Source organism: Lacerta agilis, chromosome 1 (genome assembly GCF_009819535.1).
Source record: "Lacerta agilis isolate rLacAgi1 chromosome 1, rLacAgi1.pri, whole genome shotgun sequence".
NCBI lineage: Eukaryota > Metazoa > Chordata > Lepidosauria > Squamata > Lacertidae > Lacerta > Lacerta agilis.
Window position 1 is genome coordinate 62,500,531 of NC_046312.1, and position 22,071 is coordinate 62,522,601.

A 22,071-nucleotide genomic window follows, 5' to 3' on the forward strand; every position below is an offset into this window, starting at 1 on the left:
GCCATAGAACAGGTGGGAATTAATGGCCACAAAGTATCTAGCAGGAGCTACAGTAACAAAGTCTCTCCTGCAATAATTGCTAGAATAGCCTCCTCTGTTAAAGAGCAATTTGAGCCGAAAAGAAATTGCTTAGTTGTCTATTTCAAACACAAGATGAATATAACAAGAGAAAGAAAGGCCCAGACACCTGAGGAGAGCATGAGAAAACATATACGTAAGAAAGTTAGGTGGGAAGCACTACATAAAATAAATATTTCATATGAAAACTTTTGGAAACCAAAACACTCAAGATGTCAAGAACATGTGTAATGCAAGGAAAATATTGAAGTTAAAGCTTTTTTCTGGCACAGATCTCATGAGGGCTCTTTGCCCAATTTTCTACTCATATATATGGGCCATTTCAGTCTGAGTGTTATAGTGCTTATTACACCAGGCTTATTACAGAAACTGAGTCCTCCTTCTAAGGATGTCATCAGGGCCGTCTTAAGCATATCTGGCACCGTGGTGCGAAGATCCCTCCGGCGCGCCCCCCCCCCATTTCCCAGAATTGTCAACCTTTTTTAGGTGGGGGGACCCCCAAAGTTGTTGACCATTTTTAGGAAAGGTTCCCCACGGGGGTGCATAACATGCAATGTGCATGTCCAAATGGCGAGAGGGGTGTGTGCGGGGAGGGGGGGAGAGGAATACTTCTAGGGCCGTTCCTCTCCTGGCCTCCCCACAACTCTCACGCAGAACCCTCCAAGCTCCTCCCCACCTCACCTGTTGCTTCCCAGTTGTGGTGGCTGCGCGAAGGCAGAGCGGGGAGATGGGTTTTCCCCACTGGTTGCTGGCCAAAGGCTCAGCCTGACTGCCTGGCCACAGTGCCTGGCCGGGGGAGGGCAAGGAGGGAGGGAGGATGCCAAGGCAGCCAGCGACGGTGGCGCTGCTCTCTCTCGCTCTCTGCAGCCAGCCAGCCAGTCGAGCACAGCGCGCAAGCACAGGGGAGGCACAGCAGAGCATGCAATCAGGATTCCAGGAGTTTATGGATTTGCCGGGTCCTGCGCCTCCTAATATGCATAGCCAAGATCCCAATTGCACACTTTGCTGCACGCCGGGTTCGGCTGGCTGGCTGCATGGGGGCGTGGCACACGTCCCAGGAGGGCGCGGGGCATGCCGGGGAGGGGGCAGCCGCAACGGCACGCTTTCCCAAAAGGAGGCTCCGGGCGCAGCGCGGCATGGCGGAGGCGGACGAGGGCGGCGAGCTGATTCTGGGAGGCGCTGCGTCCAGCCTCCACCTCTTCCCTGGCGCCCTCCAGAACGTGGCGCCATGGTTCCCCGCACCACTAGCCTCTATGGCTAAGACGGCCCTGGGTGTCATTAAAGCATACAATATGCTCTAAATATACAAAGCAGGCAGACTGCCCACTGTTCCATTCACAAAGTATTAGGTTTTGACCATACCATGCTTTTAATAGCAGAAGACAGAGTGCTTCAACATAATGGAGAGGTCAGGTAACTTTCCAAAGCCCTCCAAATATAAAAAGGGAGTTTTCCTATAATAATGTGCTGGGCAATGGAAGGAAAGGGGGGAGAGAGATGAAGATAAATTGTTGTGTCAAATCTTATCAGGTGGAAGGGGACAATACTGAAAGAAGGGGAAATGGACACAGTACCAGGATATAGAGGTCCTACCCTGAGTACAGGTGGTGACCATTTTGTGCAAGGGTTCCATTCCTGAACCCTGTGTGCATCGGCAGAGCACACATGAGCCCAACCCAACTCACCCAGCCCCTCCAGCCCCATTTTCAGGCCACTTCCAGATCAGCAGAGACAAACATGCGCTTGGACATGCTAATTAGTTAAGTCAAGTGCTTCTTGTATTGTTTTAACAGACTTTTTAACTGAAGCTTCTGAGACTACAAAAAGTTTCTGGTCTTCGAACAAAGTGGTTATCCAGCATAAAGAAGCACTGTGCTTCAGTTACAGTACTTGTAAATTTACGTTAGAAGGCGCATATTAGTGGCATTTCCCTGAAAAAATATTCTTCACACATTTCCTAAACAGTACTGCCTTAATTATAAAGAGATTAATGTAATACTTCAAGATGTTTAACCATTTGTCACACAGTACACTTGTCTGCAGGTAAATACAGCAAGTATAAACACCTATGCAACAAAAGTACTATTTGAACTACTTATCACCAACTTTCATATACAACCATGGGCATAAACATTCCTTCAGCTAAAATCTGTGTGGTGCACTGTGGAAATACTTTCACAAAACTGTGTAACCTTGTGCTAACTGCTGTAAAACAGTTCAAAAGGTGTATCACCTCTGTGCTCCATGGAAAATAACAGTTTGTGTTGTTCCCTAGATCATGCCTATGCAGCATGGCAATTTGTGTGTGTGCAGATTTCTTTTCAAGTGTGAGCCTTTCTGGAGTGCAGCCTTAATTGCTTATGGCTAATTCATGACATTGATATGTACTATGCAATAACTCACTGTCAAGGCTTCATCCAAGAAATATAAACTGATGTGGGAAGACACTTATTCAGATTTGTGGTATAAAATACACATTTTACCTGATACTTTTCATCCAGCCCAAAGTCAAATCTGAAATATAAATACAAGAATCTGCATTTTTCATTACCCGATTCCCCCCCACCCTTGTTTATAAAATTAATCACAGCTAGCAGGGTAGAAATCGCTGTGAGCTTCGTGAATGACATCCAAGAGATGGGAAAGGATTAGTTCACAGTTGCTGCCAGTTATAGCGCCAGGTGGCTTTTTCTGCAGCGAAGGTGTTAGCGATAATCCCATTACGCTGGTACTAAATCTTGCAGACATCAAAATTATCACCAAGGTTCCTTTTCATCCCATCCTTTCCAAATGACTGGAAGTCGCTTCACCTGAAAGAAGTCAAATCCACATGCAGCTGCTGTTTTAGCAGCCAGCAGACTCCCCGAGAATGCCAATCGTGATCCAATTTCGCTGTGCTGGTGGCCCCTATTCCCTGTCCAATAATACATCTGTTAAAAAATCCTACAGCTACAAATCAAGTTTAATCCTACCAGGGACCTCATGTTGGTCTTGTCTTCCAAAAAGGCAGCAGGTTCTGCTGTCTATCTCTGCTAGTGTCTGGGGAATACCCTTTAAATCTCAGTCCTACTTAGAAGAATAAGCTAAGGATCACAAAACATGACCTTAAAAACCCTGATATGACTATATTCTGACCCAGAGGCATTCATTCTAGGTGAAGATTAGAACTTTGCATAATAAGATTACACAGCAAGTGAATGATATCAAGGGACTATCCATATGCAGCCGCCTGGTTTTCTATAGAGAGTCTGTGCTCTGCAATATGCAGTGTAGACGAAACAGAGCTTTGCCTTTCTAGATGAAGTAAAATAGATTCACATAAATTAGTTGGCCATTTCCAGATTCCTAAATCCCCTATTACATCTTTTATTGACAGCTCCTGTGAGGATAGCACAATCATTATTTCTTTTTTGCTGTTGGCTTCTGAAACAATGGAGCTCTCTAAGTGAAATGTACATGGACTGTGTGTGGAAATTAACATCTTGTTTGCTGTAATCTTGGATTACAATTGACATTGTGCATAATAAAAGCAGGAAACATGGATAGAATTATCCACTTCCTGAAACCAAAGGCTTTCTCAAATTCATGAAATAGTGTAAGATAAGAATTTTTAAAATGTTGTTGCCATTCATATATAATCTTTAAACCAATTAAATACACAACTAAGTAAACCAAATATATAATTTTCAATTTAATATACACTCAAATCCTCCCTGTTAATTAATCATGTTTGCTGTGGACACATAAATTTATCAATAAGCTTACTGATAATGAACATTTCTGTTTCTGTGCTGTCCTATTTAGGGTACCTGATTATAACTACTTTCTTCTTAATAAATTCCAACTGAAATCAATGAAACGTACATATATATGTGCTTATTGCACCTTGACATTTATGTGAGTTGTAGAATTTTGAGATATATCAATCCATCTTTTTTCTGGAATAATACAGAAGCCAATACTTTTTTGATTTTAACTCATTACTAGAAAAACAAGCTCCATGCACATACAAAATAGAAGGGGCCAAATGTTTTTTATCATTTGTATCACCAGTTTCACATTTTAGGATTAATACTTGAAATATAAGGATACATTCATACAAGTTCTATGTGGTAAGCTATCAGCTATAAACAGGCTAAATACATATTGCAAGATTGTAAATAATTAAACAAGGTTGTACAATCCCACACCAAAGCAAAATGTGAAGACGTGTAAAAACCATCTCAGCTGCCAAATGTCCATATTGTACTGGAAGAACCAGAAAGTCAAGCCTTCCCTGAAAAGTAATTACAAAAGAGGTCTGAAATGTAAGTAGCCTTCAGAATCCTTCACAAGTTTGCTGAAGAATGGGATTTCCTGTTACGTGTTTATTTCAAAATTCTTCCTCAATCAGCTTCCCAAAATCTTTATGAAACTGCTTCCGTATTGCTGATATCATCCATAGCTGTCAACTTTTCCCTTTTTTTAAGGGAAATTCCCTTATTCCGAATAGGATTCCTCGCAAGAAAAGGGAAAAGTTGACAGCTATGATCATGACATACATCTGTAACTAATGCCTATTAATATGTAAGTGAGAATTATTTACCGCTTCTCTGGAAATTAGTGGTCCTAAAGCTGTCTGAGTGCATGGGGTACAGGTGCTAGACATGGTGTCATTTTGCATGCAAGGGTTATTTTCGTTGGGGCAGTCAACACTGATATGTGTTTTCTTTTTGTGTTGAGCTGAAAGTTTTTGATCATCAGCTTTTGCCTTGAAAGCAAGAGGCTGGGTTCACAAGGGCTTTTGGAATTTGAGGAGGGAGTACCTAAGGTTTTTGAGTGGTGGGGGTTACCAGCTGGTGGGTACTTAAGTTCTATTAAGTCCTTTCCTCTCCCATTTTCACTGCTGCAAAAGCTCACTGTGGCCACCACTTTCCATCTGCCACCCTTCAAATGTGGAAAGAAGCTACATCATGATGTAACCTCATTAGAAGGGCTATGGAGGGGAACAACCACTTCCATCAGGGACTGCCCCCGCAATGTCCACTGGAATCACAGTGCATGAAGACATAGCATTGTTCTGCGACATTCTGCAGGGAGGGAGAATGGCTGCTCATAAGCAGCTGCCACAAAGATCTCTGCTGAAAAGGTATTTTTACAACTTTAGGACCCAGTATCCACTCCTAGCCTAAAACTCACTCCCCTCTCCCAGCCCCGATTTTCAAAAAAAAACCTCAAAAGGAAAGTGAACCCATCAGGGATATCCAACCCATTCCAGGGTGTGCTTTGCACCCAGGAGATCCAATTCACACAGAAAGTTCCTGCATGAGGCCTTCTCCAATGGCTTAAATGTCAGGATCATCTCTGCACATGTATGCTTGTTAGATGTGTAGAGTTTATTGCCATTTAAGTAAATAGGAAACCAATATTATTTGTACTGCCCGTATGAAGGATGGGCAGAAATTATTGAAAGTTGTAAATAATAATTTGCCCAAACTATTATATTTTATATACATCTTATGACACTACATAATTTTTCTACATAAATTCTCAACACATATTTTTCCAACCATCTTTAAATATCTAACACCCATGTCTATGTATACACTTTTGGAAGAAAGCCCCATTGCTTTCAATGGACCTAGCTACTTAGATAAAAACTGGGATGCATATGACCATAGTAACAGTGTATGGAACCACATTAGATAATTAACACTCCATTAATACTCATTTGAGGCTGTTGCATTTATGTGACAAATAACAGAAATCAATATTTAATCACATGGCTATATTTTTCTCTATTTTTGGATAAGCAATACAAATACACAGTTTCTAAACATGAATAGATGAGTGCAATGATATTCAGTCTAAGTTAATCCCCAGACATCTAAATCCATGAATAAAAAATCATCAGGTTTAAATACACTGAGCCTATTAAGCAAGAACAAAAGCATATGCACAAAAGAGCTTTTAATATATTTCAAAGCCCACAAGAGCCATGGTCTCATTAAAATTATAAATTACTCAAACATGGAATGAAGATTCAAACTGCAGTGCAGCTAAGCAGATTACAGAAAACCTCGCGTTCCATATGATAACACACCATGGCCCTCCCAGATGGGGGCCTGGAACAAAAAAGGCCATCACTGCAGCTAGGGAAAACCACCTTGTGATCTCTGGTTTCTGTTCAGCAGATGACAGCCAAATAATATGTTGATTATTCTGTTTGTGCTGCTAAGCTTGTAAGATGGCATAAAAGCGATATGATCTATTGTGAACTCAATGCTAATGTGTTGCTCTTCTCATAAATGATATACTGAATGTATTTGGAAATAATCTTTTATCTTTTAGGCCACTTTTTAAATGCATGAAATAAAATAAAAGGCAGCACCAAACATTATTAAATATGATGTTTTTAAGTAAAAGAGAAGGGGGAAACCTGGCATAGCAAAGACAAACAAGCCTCAGTTATCGCTTTGTGAAGTCAGAGGTCATATTTCTATTTATTTAATGGGGTTTGGATCAAGCCCTTCACAAGCCAAGTATAGCCAACTTTTTCTACATCAGTATCATGTTAAAAAATTGAAGGCCTGAACTTAAAAGCAACAATACACTTTAACTTTGAATTGTCATATAAGTGTCTATATGTGCACATTTAAAAATTTACAAAAGGAAAAAAGTTTTTGAGTCTCTGCCATGCCATTTCGTTTTATAGCAGTGCCTGTTGATATGACTACATACTATCTTTATATTATATCATTTATGTTTCCTTGTACAGAAGTACTGATAGCCTTCTAATAATTAATCAGAGTTATGTAGCAGAATGGAGTTTGACTGTTGCCATATTTGTTTCTGAGACTGAGACCTGGCATATCAAGAGGTCATAAAGTGGTCATATTTAAGGAAAAGCCATTCTGAAGAACTAATGACCTCTTCCATTGCTTCCAAAATGTTAATGAGCAAGTGAAACAGGATTCACAGATTCACAGATGTTTCTTATTTTCAGTCAGATGCACACAAGACCCACAGATGCAATTTGTGTCTTTGGTTAAACGAAAGTAGATATGAACTGTGTTTTGAACAATAACATTGCTAGGTGATAGTAAATTACTTCCTCCAAATCCCTCTTCAAAACTCTAGTCTCTGGGAAGCCTTTGGAACAACACCCAAGTCCCAGGAAACCCAGGTCAGACCTATCATTAGGCTCAGGCAATGAATCTGGAGGTGGGGCAGAAAGGCAGCCCCCCAGGTTTTTCCATTGAGCCTTCTGGCTGTACCCTTCAGTCATAACACCCCCATAAATAGCTGGCTGCCTTCAGGTATACTTAAATAAAATCCACTGTCGGTCCAATTGGCTTCTGTACACAGAATGGGGAAGAAGGTCCCCTCTTGTCCTTTTATTGGTAGCAAAATGTTTAGGGCCAGCCTTGCAACTTGTTGATAAATATGCCAAGGTACATGTAATCAGCATAATAGCATATTCATCTCCTGTTTACCATGCCACTTCATGCCTTTCCCTATAACAAACAGATGCAATTAGCTACCCGAAACAAAGGAACGTTTACTTATACTTAACTCTGAGCACTAATTTCTCATCCTCAAAATAGTGACAAACTTTCAACTCATGGAATTGAGTTCAGTTCATTGAAAATGGCTTTTCTGTCTCCCCCATTCCTCTGTAACCCTCGGCATGCATACACCCTGAACATTTAGGGATGAGGATTCCTCTAAAATGGTGTGGCACCCCACCCTAATCTTTCAAGAGGTTCCATACACTTAACCAGCGTTTGTGTTTCCTTTGGAATGAGGTACAGTGGAGACTGTGCTGTCTTTATAATACATGGTTTATTTACACATACCGTATATAAAACCTGAGTCTACAATGGAGGGGTTCATAGCATTAAAGGGTCTTGCTTCTCCCATAGCCGAAGCCTTGGATTCAAACAGTTCTCAAACATTGCTCTGACTCTCTCTCCAGCTTACAACTTTACTTCTAGGTCACACCACTCCAACTCTACTCTAAACTCAGGATTTGCCCTTCTAACTATGAGTTGAGGGAGAGGCCTCACCCATTTGCTATCTCACATAGAGCTCCTTTCCCTTGTTTCCCTTTATGGTCCATCAAACAGGCTATCACCTCAATACAGGAAGCTAGCCTGACTTATATTTTAACACTTGCTGGATCCAGAGGTTAGAAGGATTTTGCATACAGCCGACTTCCCTCTCACCCACCCCGACAAAGCCCTCATAATTTTAGAATGGAATGTGGCACCCGGGATAACTGCAGAGTTGTTGTGACACACACACCCCCAGCCAATTGCGATGGTCGTGGGGAACACAGGGGGAGGAAAAAAGGGGTCGGACTCCATTGTGAAGGGCTTCCACTGATGGGGCTGCTTAGACAAATCCCACACCAGGATATTAAGTATTTCTAAATAAACACTACTCATTTTAATGGAATTTATTTCCAAGTTAGGTATCATTAGGACTGCACCCTTGATGTAGTTTATGTGCTTCTTTAATCTTTGCACTAGTACAAGTCATGCATTGTCCATTATCTCTTCCATTTGCTCAACATGTTTTCCTGTTCCAAATATGTACACCTTTTTCTGCTTTGAATATGCACAGTACACATTAGAAGTGCTGCCTACCAATGACAAATATTATCTGAGCAAGAACTCTATAAACCTTGGAAAAACCCATATACATAATGACCTGTGCTGTCCTGCAGTAAAATTTTATAGCCCGTTTTTTCAAAGATACTGAACTTACTGAATAATGGCAGATAACACAGTACATTCAGCTGCTAGTTCAGGCATTAGTAAAGTAAACACGGTGGAGGAAATGCCTTACATCCTGGGATCTTAAATTTTTCAAGGTCTTGAAAACACTATCACTACATTGGTTGTAATTCATAAAAATAACTATTTAGAGGACTGTTTATGGGATTGTTCTCAGAGATAATTTGTTTGATCGAAATTCATCTGAGTGATCATCAGACAATGAAAACGTCTTTTGGTTTTCACTGACATGTGTTAACAGAAAGCAAATTTCCTTCAGCTTAGATATTTCTAACATTGTTTAACACTTTTATTCTTCTCAGATCTAAAATGATTAAAGCATGCTATAATTTAGACTCCTGGTACAGACTTTAAAAAAGTGTAAATACTATTGTGAGATATTTCTGTTGCAATTCAAGCTGAAACTGGCATTGCTCGTCAGAAGCAAAGAATCCCTTATACAAGACTTGCCCATATTTGAAAAGATATTGCTACTGAGTAACCAGCAATATTTTTTTCTCCCTGAGTTGAAAAGAGTCAAATAAAAATATAAAACATTATGTGACTTTAAAAAAATTCACATAAAAACAAATTACAATCAGTGTATCTGAAGAAGTGTGCATGCACACGAAAGCTCATACCAGGAACAAACTCAGTTGGTCTCTAAGGTGCTACTAGAAAGAATTTTCGATTTTATTAGGATACTAACTCTCAACAGTCCAACCAAAAGGTATGTCTATGTCTTCACTTGATATCAGAAGACTGCTAATGAGGGTGCCAACCGCAGCGCCATCAGGAGAGGTCTCCACAGCCAGGAGACCACAACACAGAATGCTTTTACCCATATTCCTGCAAAACATGCTATGCCTATAAAAAGGACTTCCCTGAAGAATCACAGCTCAGGTTGGCAGATATTGGGAGGGGTGTTCCTTTTAGACCTTGGGTACTAAGCCATTTAAGGTTTTATATGCTATTGTCAACACAATGAGTTGGTTCTGGTGGTTAACAGGTCACTAGAGCAGCTATATAATCCCATTTTTCTGCCCCACTTAAGCACATTGCAGCTGTGTTCTGTTCCAGCTGCAGCTTCTGGATCATCTTCACAGATACTTCTACACAGTGCATTGCAGAATAGACCAATCATGTAGTCACTAGAGCATGAATAACTGACATCTGACTATCCCTGTTCAGGAGTGGACAAAGTCAGCAAACCAGCAGAAGCCAGAAAAGTGTGGGAAGCAACACTCTCACTATGTTCCTGATGCGTAATATCTGCTACGGAAGAGCACAGCAGCCTGGGGCATTCATAGTGCTACCTTAACATGTCATGTCATGATTCCATTTCACAGCATCTCCTTCAACAGTAAAAATCAATGGGTCAACCATGTTTTACTTAGAGTAGATCCATAAGAATATCAATGAGTCTACTCTGAGTAAAACACAGTTGAACACCACCCAAAGCTTCTGTAAATGACATTTTACTTTCCTCACAGAACAGCATTCCAATTTAAAGTAGGACTTAAGCTGTAAACTTTACCATTTTCGTCACATGAAAAATTTCTTGGAGCAAAAGAAATTGCTCCCTTAGACGTCTTTCTCCCTCCCGTCTCTTCTATTTATTTATTTATTTATTTAATTCATTAACTAAGGCCAGCAGTTCGAATCCCCGCAACGGGGTGAGCTCCCGTTGCTCGGTCCCTGCTCCTGCCAACCTAGCAGTTCAAAAGCACATCAAAGTGCAAAGTAGATAAATAGGTACCGCTTCGACAGGAAGGTAAACAGCGTTTCCATGCGCTGCTCTGGTTTACCAGAAGCAGCTTAGTCATGCTGGCCACATGACCCGGAAGCTGTATGCCAGCTCCCTCGGCCAATAAAGCGAGATGAGCGCCGCAACCACAGAGTCGACCATGACTGGACCTAATGGTCAGGGGTCTCTTTACTTTTAAGACCACTAAGCGGATATGTCAGCCTTCTAGCATTAAAGTACTACCAATTTCTTGATGTAAAAAAGGTCATTTCTGTAGATAGCTTTTTCAGTACAGCTCTTCTTACCAGAAAGCTACCTATGAGACTCATACATACTCCACCCCATGAGAAGTTACAATAATGATTAGTCCTTTGATGCTAGAGAAACAGAAACTATGTGTATCAGTGGAAAAAGTTCTAGAGACCTGATATCAGATCAGAGACTCCTATCTTTGCTATGGACTTGGTGTGGCCCCAGGCAATTCATGCTCTCCAACTCTTAATTATCTATCACTAATATGGGAGTGAAAGTCAGTTCAGACATCCAAAGGAGTGGGGAAATATAAAGCATGAATGGTATCTCATAGTGATCTGCTTCACAGTGGCACCTGATTTGCTTGTGTGCCCGTACTCACATGCATATGAACCTACATCTTACATGTGTTCATGGTAACAACTGATGTTAAAATAAAAGGCTTGATAATAAGCTTCTAAAGCACTTGCAGTAATAGTAATAGTAATAGTAATAGTAATAGTAGTACTGGTAGTAGTACATACTGTTTCACAACCTGGTAACTTGAGACATGTCTTTGTTTGATTCTTGGAAGTCACAAAAATGTGAAACAATTATAATGCCCACTTTCTGTGCTCATTTCAGCCTGGAGAAAAACTGAAAAATATGGGAGGGAATCAAAGAGGGTAGAGCCCAACACATGGGAAAATCATAAGCATCTAATATAACCCACAAGAGCTCGTGCTATACTATCAGTGCAATTCTGTACATGTCTACTCAGAAGTAAGCCCTACTGAATTCATGGGGACTTACTTACTCATACTATATATGACTGCAGCCTAAATTTGTTAAGACATTGAGATGCTACTAGATTATCTGCAGTTTATCAGAAAGTAAGTTTTCTTAGGCGAGAACTGATCCAATCTATTCTATAACATACAAAGATATAGTTCATTATGAGAAAATAATTTTCCAGCACCAAAATTCCTAATTTTCTTCTCATGTTAAATATTCAGCTAATTTGCACCAAGCTAGGATTACACCATTTATTATTATATTATTGAAACCTTGGAAATAATAGTATGCATTTCTTTTTTGTGTTCCTTTTTAATATTCAGGAAGCTTTTAAAAGTCAGCAATAATTATTTTAATCTATGCTCTCTGTTTTTCCTTGGGATGGTTCCCAGAAAGACCCATCTCCACAATACCATCTATTGTTTGTACAATATGGCCGCAATCCATAGCCCCATCAATGAGATGGAAGACATCAAGTTTGCCCAGGGAACTTTGATTTTCCATAGCAAATTGTGGACTAGCATTACTTGTACACACCATTCTGTCTTTCTGGAATGCAGTCACTATAATTAAGTTGGAACTTATAAAATATATATAAATCCATGTATTTTTCATGAAATTATATGACTTAAAAAAACAAAACTTCAGCCTTAACACTTTCACTACATGAGTAAGCTTGCAATTTGGATGGGTTATATCAGTTCAACAAATAAAACAATACAACAGGTTTGAAGCACCACAGAATACCACCATGGTCAGGATCCAAGAGCTAAGAAACAACTTTTCAGCCTCTAATAATATGCACACTGACTTGGGAGTAAGCTCCACTGAACATCGTGGGTTTTTTATTTTTTTAGCAGCAGCTGTCTGTATGGCACTTTAGAGGGCAGGTTCCTGCCACAAGAAGCTTGCACACAAGAAACAACACATGAAGGGAAGGCAACAGGCAGTTGTTTCCATTAAAGATGCTTAGAGTTAGTTACAGGCCTAGTTACAGTAAGGCATGAGAAGTAGTGGTTACATCAAAGGCTTAACAGAAAAGGTGGATTTTGTAGAGACGCTTGAAAAGAAGTGGCATCACACAGGCATTTGGGGAAGAAATTCCAAAATGCATTTGATTGGGTGGCATGTTGAAACTTCCTGGGTACAATGTGTTTACAAAATGTTGACTTCTGGACTAAAGGTACTAGATTTCTCAAGCTTATCCCCTTTTCGTTTGTAAAAGGATTAAGAAAATGAAGCCATCATCTTTGCACCTGTAGTCTCTGACCCATTCTATTGAAATACCTAAGAACATCTCAAGAAGCTTGAGCTCATAGCACAAACACTTCAGGGAGCTGTAGCACATGGCTGGTAGCTTTCCTTGTCAGTTGACTCAACAGTTAATCTGATTTAGTGACTATAAAACTTTAATCAACAAAATCCAATACTATTACATTCCAGAACTGATGAGAAAAGAGGGTTTTGTGTATAAAGGACAGGTGCCGCTAAGAAGATTATTTAAAATAGCAATATGACTGACGACACATCATCATCTGCTTCTCTCCTTCAGTATGGAAAACAATGATGAAAGTATTCGTATTAGTATAGCTTTGTGAAAATAAGAATTGTAGAATTTTATAAATTCAAATACAGATTTTAATATTTACACTATATGAAAAAAGAAACAAAATGTCTCATCATGCTAAAAAGTACCTTATAGCTTTAGGGTGTATTGAATTTAGTAACTTTCAAATTTCAAAAATTAGGGGTGCTAGAAAGTTGTAACATGACTTGGGAGTTCAAAATATATTTTTGTTAACTTGATATAATTTCGCCTTGCTTGGTAAGTAAAATGTGTGTAAAATTGCATAGAAATTGTTAAAAAATGGTTACCAAGTACTTGCAGTTATATTTAATATTAATATTATTATCATTATCATTTAGCATTACCTGACATTTTCAGAAGGTAAAACTAAAATTCCAAAAGATATTTATGTGCTTCTTCATTACATGCAGACTTACCAAGCTAAATCTTGTCCAATCAAAAAATAACAGCAGATTTTAATTCCTCATACCCAATAACATATTTTTAAGGCCCTCACTAAAGAAATTTGCAAAAAAATAAGTTTCACCCCCTAAAATTACCTTGCTTGCATCTCGTTGCAACCTGACTTTGGAATGTTTTGGCCCATACCCATAAGCAGATAGATGCTTATGGTTTTTTAAAATTATTTATAACTCAGATGAAAGGTACACCACAGATCAGGAAAGATCTCACCAAAGCCAAGAGGATGCCAGAATGGTTAATGAGCAGAGTCACGGGAGATATTAGAGGCAATAAGGCTTATGTCAGGAAACGGAAGTCTTTTCCAAATGAGAATAAAAAGGAACCTGAACTCTGGCAAAAGAAATGCAAGCAGATACTAAAGGATGCAAAAATTTGCAGTGTGTGTTATTGAAACATTAAGGCCAACAACAACAAAATATGTAAATCCATTTGGTACATCTAGTATACTAAAGGAGACTGAAGCTGAAGGGATTCTTTGCATTGACTTCAGTGTGGAAGGTGTTGTGCAGACCCCTATGCCTGAAGTAATGTTCTCAGGAAGGGAAACTGAGGCAAATAGTGATGGCAAGAGACAAAGTTCTTATTGGCCTAGATAGAATAAAAAACTAAAAAACAAACCAATGTTTGGGACCAGATCAAAACAAAATAAAAAATAAAAAAATCCTTCCAGTAGCACCTTAGAGACCAACTAAGTTTGTTCTTGGTATGAGCTTTCGTGTGCATGCACACTTCTTCAGATACCTTCCAGTAGCACCTTAGAGACCAACTAAGTTTGTTCTTGGTATGAGCTTTCGGGTGCATGCATCTGAAGAAGGATTTTTTATTTTTATTTTTTGGTTTTACTATGGCAGACCAACACGGCTACCTACCTGTATTTGGGTCCAGGTGACATTAACACAAGTATTCTTAAAGAATCTGGTGATGGGAGAAAAGACCCAATAATCTGTGGATGAAACGTTTTTCAACATTATGCCAGCTCTCTATACTTGTCCATCCCTGTGCACTTTCACTAGTGCACTTATATCGACAGAAGATATATATAGCTGAAGTCCAGGTTCAAGAGTTCAGAGGCAATGCATACGTTAAAATGCAAATGGAGGATGCTTCAAATTCCTCTGCAAGGCAAGCTGTAATGGTCTACTGACCCACCCTGTGGACCAGGATCCCACCCTTTGCCACCCTTCCCTCCCCATGGCCTGCAGTGGGGTAAATATGAAGTGGGAACCCAATATGCACGACAGAAAGGTATACACAAGATTTCACTGCCATATAAAGCAATTTAAATTGGTATCCATGTACAAGTTCCAATGGGTCTCCACAGCCAAGGGTGTTACTCTCCATTAATCCTGGAGAGCTAATGTGGTTTTTCCGCCATGTAGCCAGAACCTTCTGAGTCATGTACAGTACAATGAAATCCTCAGAAAAATCTTGCACCGAATTACAGTCTTAACTGTGCCAGGCACCACCCACCCACCTTCCCAATTGGCCTCACGAGCATTAGCTGGTAAGCTAACGCACACGGAAAACAATTCGAACAAACGACTTCACTGCTGCACGATCCAATGCATGGTTACTCTCCAGTCAACCCCACGGTGCCTTCAAGAGGGGAGGGCGTTACTTTCGGGTAAGTATGCACAGAACACCAACACTTTAGAAAGTTAAGTTCTCATAAGGGACCAGGTGGGTGGAATGAGGTGAGGGGGCTCCGGCCCGCTCGTCACAAAAAAAAAATTATCTCACTCCCCCGGGTCACACCTAAGCTTCCTGCACCTAAGCAGGAAGAGGGAAGTACAGTATATCTCGTTTCCATTTTTTTTTTAATAGCTTCCTCGGAAGCGTCCCGTTGCCTGGAAAGGCCCGACTGACTCTCCCCTCCCTCGCGAGCTGCCTCTTCCTGCCCTTGACTCACCTGTCTGGCCCAGAAGCCGCCGTGACCGAGAGCCCTCCTCGCCTACCCCCAGCCGACGCCACTGCGCCTGCCAACAACCGGCTTCCCCATTGGCTCGCCGCGCGTCCGTCCGTCCCTCCCGCCGCTCCTCGGCGCCGGTCGCCTCTTCCCTGTCAACGGCGCAGAAGCTAAGATGGCGGCCTTGGCGACCGGCGGGCCGGCCCAACAGCAGCAGAGTGCCTTGGCTACGACGAGTTTCCAAAGGAAAGTGCCGGATGGAGGAGGAGGAGGAGGAAGAGGCGGCCGCTTGGCCGTTCTGCCGGGCACCCGGCCCTCGGTCCGGCACGGGCAGCTGCTGCTTTCCAGCGGGGTCCCCTCTCTGGATTATGTGCTAGGTTGGTGCCGGCAGCGCTGCGCAGAGTCTCCTGACACGTCCCACCACCTCGCCGTACGGGTTTCGCGGTAGTCAAGCGGGCTGAGGTGGCCTCGGAGGGGAGGCGAGGCGAGGCACTGGGGGGCTGCCTGGCTCCCCTCAGTAGCAACGTGGGCCGCCCCTCCGTGTCCCAAAGCTGCTTCTCCCCTGACTGAACCGCTGCCGCGCTCAATGTGCGCGGAGGAAAGCAGGGAGGCTGCGAGAGAAGGGGAGGTGGGGATGGGGAGCGGGACGGATCCGGCCGCCTCGTGCTGGGACAGCTGAGGGTTCGACCCCCGCGTTCCCACCGAGCCCCGTGGTACTTACTCTTCGTTGTCCCAGGGGGCTAGTATTCCGCCCAAGGAAACTTGAGGATGCTCGAGGAGAGCATGGATTCTTGAAATGCGCGCGGAGCCTTGAGGATCGGAAGTGGAGTCAGTCCCGGCAGAGCAGGCATGGCTTTTTTTTTACGAGACGTGCCGTCATCTAGATAGCCACTGGCTGGCTGTCTTCCTTTCGCGTGTTTTCCCTTGCTCGATCGCTGATGCCATGCCATCAGGATGGCGTTGCCTACGAGTGCCTTCTCGCATCAAAGCGTTCATGAATACAAAGCAGCCTCACGCAGCAGTTTCTGTGTTAGAGGCTCTGTGTAGGTTTGCTCAATATCGAATTTAAAAGAAACTCTAAAATCTAACGCTCCGGGGCACATAGTAGCAAGATACGAATGGATTGCGTGGAACCCAGCAGTATTCAGCATATCCATGTAATAGCTGCAGCGTGCATCAGTTTCACCCTGCAGACCACCCTCAGCCCATTTTACTTGTACTGCTGTAAAACTTCTTGAATACTGAGTTAAATGTGCGTTATGTTAGAGACTGGGCATATATGTAAAAAGAACTGTGTGGGAGCAATTAGTGCTTTTATTCGTTTGTTTTTAAACTTGTGCATCCTGCTTCATACGCAAAGTGCCCAAGTGGGTAGTTTCTGCAAAATAAACATAAGGGAGTTGTTTTAAAGCTACTATAAAGTTGGTGTGGACCTGATGTGTCTGCTTGGGAAACTTCTGACACTTCATGGTAGTCATGTTGAAACTTATAAAGGAGTTGTGCACTGTGTGCAAGTTATAAATAAAACACAATGGTTCAGGTATAAAATGATGCTTAAGGCCACTTGGTTTGTATGTGCAATACACCAGTTGGATCATATAAATTTACTCCTCACTTTTCAATAACCATACTTGAAGCCAGTGGGACATGTGCATTGTGGTCAATACCTTGGTTTAAAATTAATTTCTTCTTCCTAACATTTAGGACTCATTTTGAATCTAGCTAGAGCTTCATGTATCTCTTTATGTTCAGATATGAGTTGCTTCATGCATCAGGTCTTTTATCTAAAGATGGTCACTTCATGGGCTCACAGATTTGGGAATGTAGTGGTTTGGTGGGATGTCACTACCATTGGGAATTCCTTGCCATCCTTTTAAGGGAAAAGGCCCATGAGGAAGTGAGTGATAATTTAGTAGGAACAGGAGTTGCTGCAATATACATCAGATGTGAGAATTGTTAAAAATGTCCCCTGCAGAAGGAATTTTCCAAAATGCAATTAGCTTATAATAAACAACAATTTGAGCAGCTGGAGTTCTACCCTCCCCCCACCTCTTTTTTTGCTTGGCAGTGGTACTATTCCAGTTTTGTGGTTTTTTGTGTTCCCATTAGTGACAGAAGAGATGTGTGAAAGGGTCATGTGCAAAACAATATGTGACTCTCACTCCAAGATTCCCATATACATGAAACTGTAAGTGAGTACACAGATTTAGTTATATATTAGTTTGGCTGGGCATGAGTTCAGTAGTTTTTTGTGTGTGTGAGTATATAGATGTGTATGCAATTATCACACCAGCAAATACCTTCAAAAGTGTAATGCACTAATCAGGCCTTGGGTAGTCTGCTTTATACAACCATTGTACTAGATTAGATAAGATATGCCCTTCAGACAGAAAAGAACGGAAATGAAAAACTATCACTGATTCAATCTCATTTTATCATCATTAGGAAGAGAACAGTTGCTAGTGGATCATTTTAATGCTTCCTCAGTAGGGAAACTGTTAGCTGAACATTTTTGCCAAATGCCATTGGCTACACCCCATCTCAAATTTTGTATTTTGTAATCCTTGCTTCTACTTTTTTGGTGTTATTTTGCCTTCTCCAAAATATATATCATCTTTAGGTGGGATGAGATCGTTTTGGAACCCCCCCACCCTGACTGATGCTGCCATTCTGAAATACAAGATCTAGTTCTTCACATTATGAGGGCATTTAAATTCCACACATGACCATGAACAAATAATTTAGAAGTGATTTCAGTCATAACTGAAATCCCATTTCTTTCAATAGGAATGAAATTCAGCTAACTTGGTCTGGATCCAAGCCAGGGACATTAGCTTAAAAAATTAGGCTACATATGTTCATTTATTTTGCATTTTATATGCTTTCTCACAAAGAGCTTAGGGGTGTCCACAAAGGTACCCAACCTTGTGGGGTGGGGTAGGTTAGTATGTGTGACTGGCGCAATGTTACCAAGTGAGTTTCATTGTTGTGTAAAGATTTAAACTTTGATCTCCCTAATCTGAGACCTACCAAGTAGACAGTGTTCTTTGCCACCAATGATTCTGTTACTGTTTGGAGATCCCAGATATTATTATTATTATTATTATTATTATTAACTAGGCTGTTTCAGATAGAGTATTTTCTCTCGCTCATCAGTGTGTTCATTCCTATATAGTTATTTCATCCACTTACTACTTTCAGTGATGTTGGGCTCCTAATATTTCTGTATTTTTACTTTCTTTTCTCTATCATGATTCTTCATAGTTTTGCTTTTGCCTCTTGTAAAAACATTAGGTTGAAAGTTTACCTATTTCTACACCAACTTAGGTCTTCTAATTAAAGATATTTTATGTACTTTGTGTGTTTTGTCTTTTGATACTAAGATGACAACCACTGCCACCAGAATACCTCAGCTAGATGTACCCACAGAATGTTTCTTTTGTATTTCATTATTTTTGTACATTGGCTTTACTTACTCTGGAGATATTGCTGGTTGGGTTCTGTTGGTTTTTTTAGCACCTTAAGCAGACCTCTGTTGCTGGTGACTGAAAACAGCTGTTTACTTTCGGCAACATGGCATTTATTTGGAATCCACAACCATTCAGTCTAGTCTTAGTTCTATAGTAAGCTCTGCAACTATTTTTAAGATTAAAAGGTTTACAACTCGGGAAGTAAAACATGAAATAGCATACTTGAAAGAGTAAAATACCATACCCACCCTTCTTATCCAAACATGATGATAAGAGAGAGTATAATAACTATAAACAAAAGGTACATTCAGCTAAACTATTACAAATAATCCATAGGCCATTAATTTGGAATGTGACACATGGTTGAGTAAAATTGAGAAAGGAGAAACAGGTATTCAGAAAATCTGTTAAACTAGCCTGACTTGGACCCACCTTCATCTCCTGTGCTTTCTCTAATGAGAATTGGTTGTACCCAGAGTGCTACCCTGGGAAGATGACAAATACATAGGTGTATCTGTGTGTGATATTATGCATGTCACATCACATAAACTTGGATGTCTGTTTATAGGTTATTGAAAATCAAATTTTAATTCAAAGACCACTCAATATGGTACACCTCTGTTGTCAGGAAAATTGTCGTCTCAAGTTTCCAATCACCTCTGAAAACAGTTGGTGACAGAGAATGTGAAACCAGGCCTGTGCATAGCAGGGCAGCCACTTGCCCCACACTTCAGAGGACTAAGCTGGTCAGGAGACCCTGTTTGAGTTTACAACTTCATTCTAACATGATTCCCTCCCAGGCCTCAGACAAGCTCTGCACAGTCCTGGGTGAAACAATAGAAATGGCCTCTCCCCCTCTGCCAAGTGACGTGGTTGGCTTAGCCTGAGAGGAAACATTTTACCCTTGGAATAGCACTTGGTTTGGTTAGGAAAAAAATAACATTCACTGAAGATGTTTGTCAAATTATTTATACTTGCGAGTTTTTTTAAAATTAAAATCATTTATAAACCACCTTTAAACCAAAAGTTACCAGGGCATTGTGCAACATTGTATACCTTAAGACAATATATTAAAATGCATTAAGAACCACTGAAGTACAAAAATATTACATATCAGTCTTTTAGTCAAGATTTCAGTTTACCAAAAATCCAGAAAAAGGTATAATATAGATAGGTGTTTATGGAAGTCTGTTCTGGTATCCAGCTCCTCATGTTATAGTCCAGGTCCCAGGCTCTTTTCTCCAGATGGAGGGAGAGCAGAAAGATTTCGGAGCTGGCTGATGATGATAAAGATGCCCACTCATCAAAGGGGTTGATTCAGCTGATCCTATGCAATCTGAGATGGGTACCACCGTATTCCTGGTTGCATCTGTGCAATGGTGTAAACTCATTATACAGTATGTCCATTTAGGCTCTATCTGAGCTCTTTGTGCAGATGTGCTGCATTGATGTAGTTGTATGGGTTTAGCTTTGCTTTGCTGTTCTCGGCACTGGTGCAAGTGGGATATGGGTTGCAAGGTGGAGGCTATCACCCTTGCACTTTTGTAAGAAAACTAAACAAAAGTAAATTCTAATGAATTCAGTGGGAATGATTCCAGATAAATGTGTACAGGACGGTAGCCTTAATCAGTATCCTATACGCAGCTGAGTCAGTTCCTGCAACTAGATAGTTTTGACTCATGATAAATACAACTTACTGAATTAACTGTACCAGGTTTTTCAAACACTTGCTCTAATGAGGAAGGATTACTTTATGTGTAGAATAGTCTTACTAAAACAAAGGAATGTTGGCTTGTGACAACACTATTAAAGTACTTGCGTTTAGTTATGTAGAGCTATGCAGGATCTTTTCACCATATTGTGAAAGTAATTGTAGTGTGTGATATATAATTATATGCAATATATAATTATTTAATAGTGAATTGTAAGAAGTATTATAAAGGTAATTAAAATGTTTTTCATGTTACATTTTTAACTTCCTGTATCACCTTTCCTTGATACTACTAATTGTTGGAAACATTATTATGCATTCTAATTTCTTAAATTAATTTGTTCCTAGGTGGAGGTTTGGCAGTTGGAACCCTTCTTCTTATTGGTTAGTATGAAATTTTCTAATATATTTTACTTACTAGCAATTATATAGTCGTGGCATTATCTTTTTATTTTTTTCAAGTGTTTTAGGGAAAATGTAAGAATGGTTTTTCTAAGGAGTTTCTTCTAAAAGATAATGCAGGACTTGTTGTAAAGAAAACATTAATTTCTTTCACCGTGGCCATGTTCTCATGTCATGTTAAACATTGATTTACTACAATTTGCACAAGCTGGAACCCTCATACTTCCCTCTTCCCACATGGCCAGAAGAATACTTCAGAAGGTTTTTTGTCATTCCCCCTTAAACATGATTTGTCATTGTGCTTGAACTGAGAATAACTAATTATGGTCAGTTAATTTCAAAATGAAATGGTTTCAAAGCACAGTTTCTGGAGCTGGCAGATTTAAACTAATCATCGGGTCATAGTCAACTAAATAGTTGTGCTAGCAGAAGCCATGATAAGGATATGTGCTAGCATAGTAGAAGAGGGAGGGAAGGTTCTACCATGCAAAGAAAATTCTTGTAGTTTTAGAGCCTTAGCGCTACATTGAATACAACCCATAGTTATTGTGAAGCACAGTTCCCATTTCCAGCACAATGATGCCAAGTGTCTCCCATCACAGGTTTTTTTATGTGAAGAACTGATGGTAGATTTTAAACCCTTAAAAATATAGAATTCAGGGAGAAAAGGATAAACACACACACAGAGAGAAAGAGAGAGAGAGTCAGAGAGAGAGAGAGTGCATTGGAAGGAATAAATGATCTTCCGAGTAAGGATGAGCACACACTTCCTATTAAAGTAAAAGTAACAATTTTTCACATAAACCATGGCTATCACAGGATTGTGTTAAAGCAGGGGTTACCAACATGGCACCTGTGAGCACAGTGGCACCCCTGAGGTCTTCCCCTGGGGCCTGTGGACTCTATGCGCCTGCTACAGCCC

General features: G+C 40.6%; 1 protein-coding gene across 4 annotated transcripts in view; it reads left to right on the forward strand.

The window, feature by feature from the left end:
* Nucleotides 1-15,691: 15,691 nt before the first annotated feature.
* Nucleotides 15,692-22,071, forward strand: part of ELP4 (elongator acetyltransferase complex subunit 4) — a 146,899-nt gene continuing 140,519 nt past the window's right edge. For 3 of the 4 annotated variants that reach the window (XM_033151352.1, XM_033151361.1, XM_033151369.1), the window contains exons 1-2: nt 15,692-15,943; nt 21,096-21,131. In XM_033151352.1, the coding sequence (XP_033007243.1) occupies nt 15,742-15,943; nt 21,096-21,131 (238 nt within the window). In that variant the 5' untranslated portion in view covers nt 15,692-15,741. The remainder of the gene's footprint in view (nt 15,944-21,095; nt 21,132-22,071) is intronic. The other variant, XM_033151343.1, reaches the window with a different exon arrangement.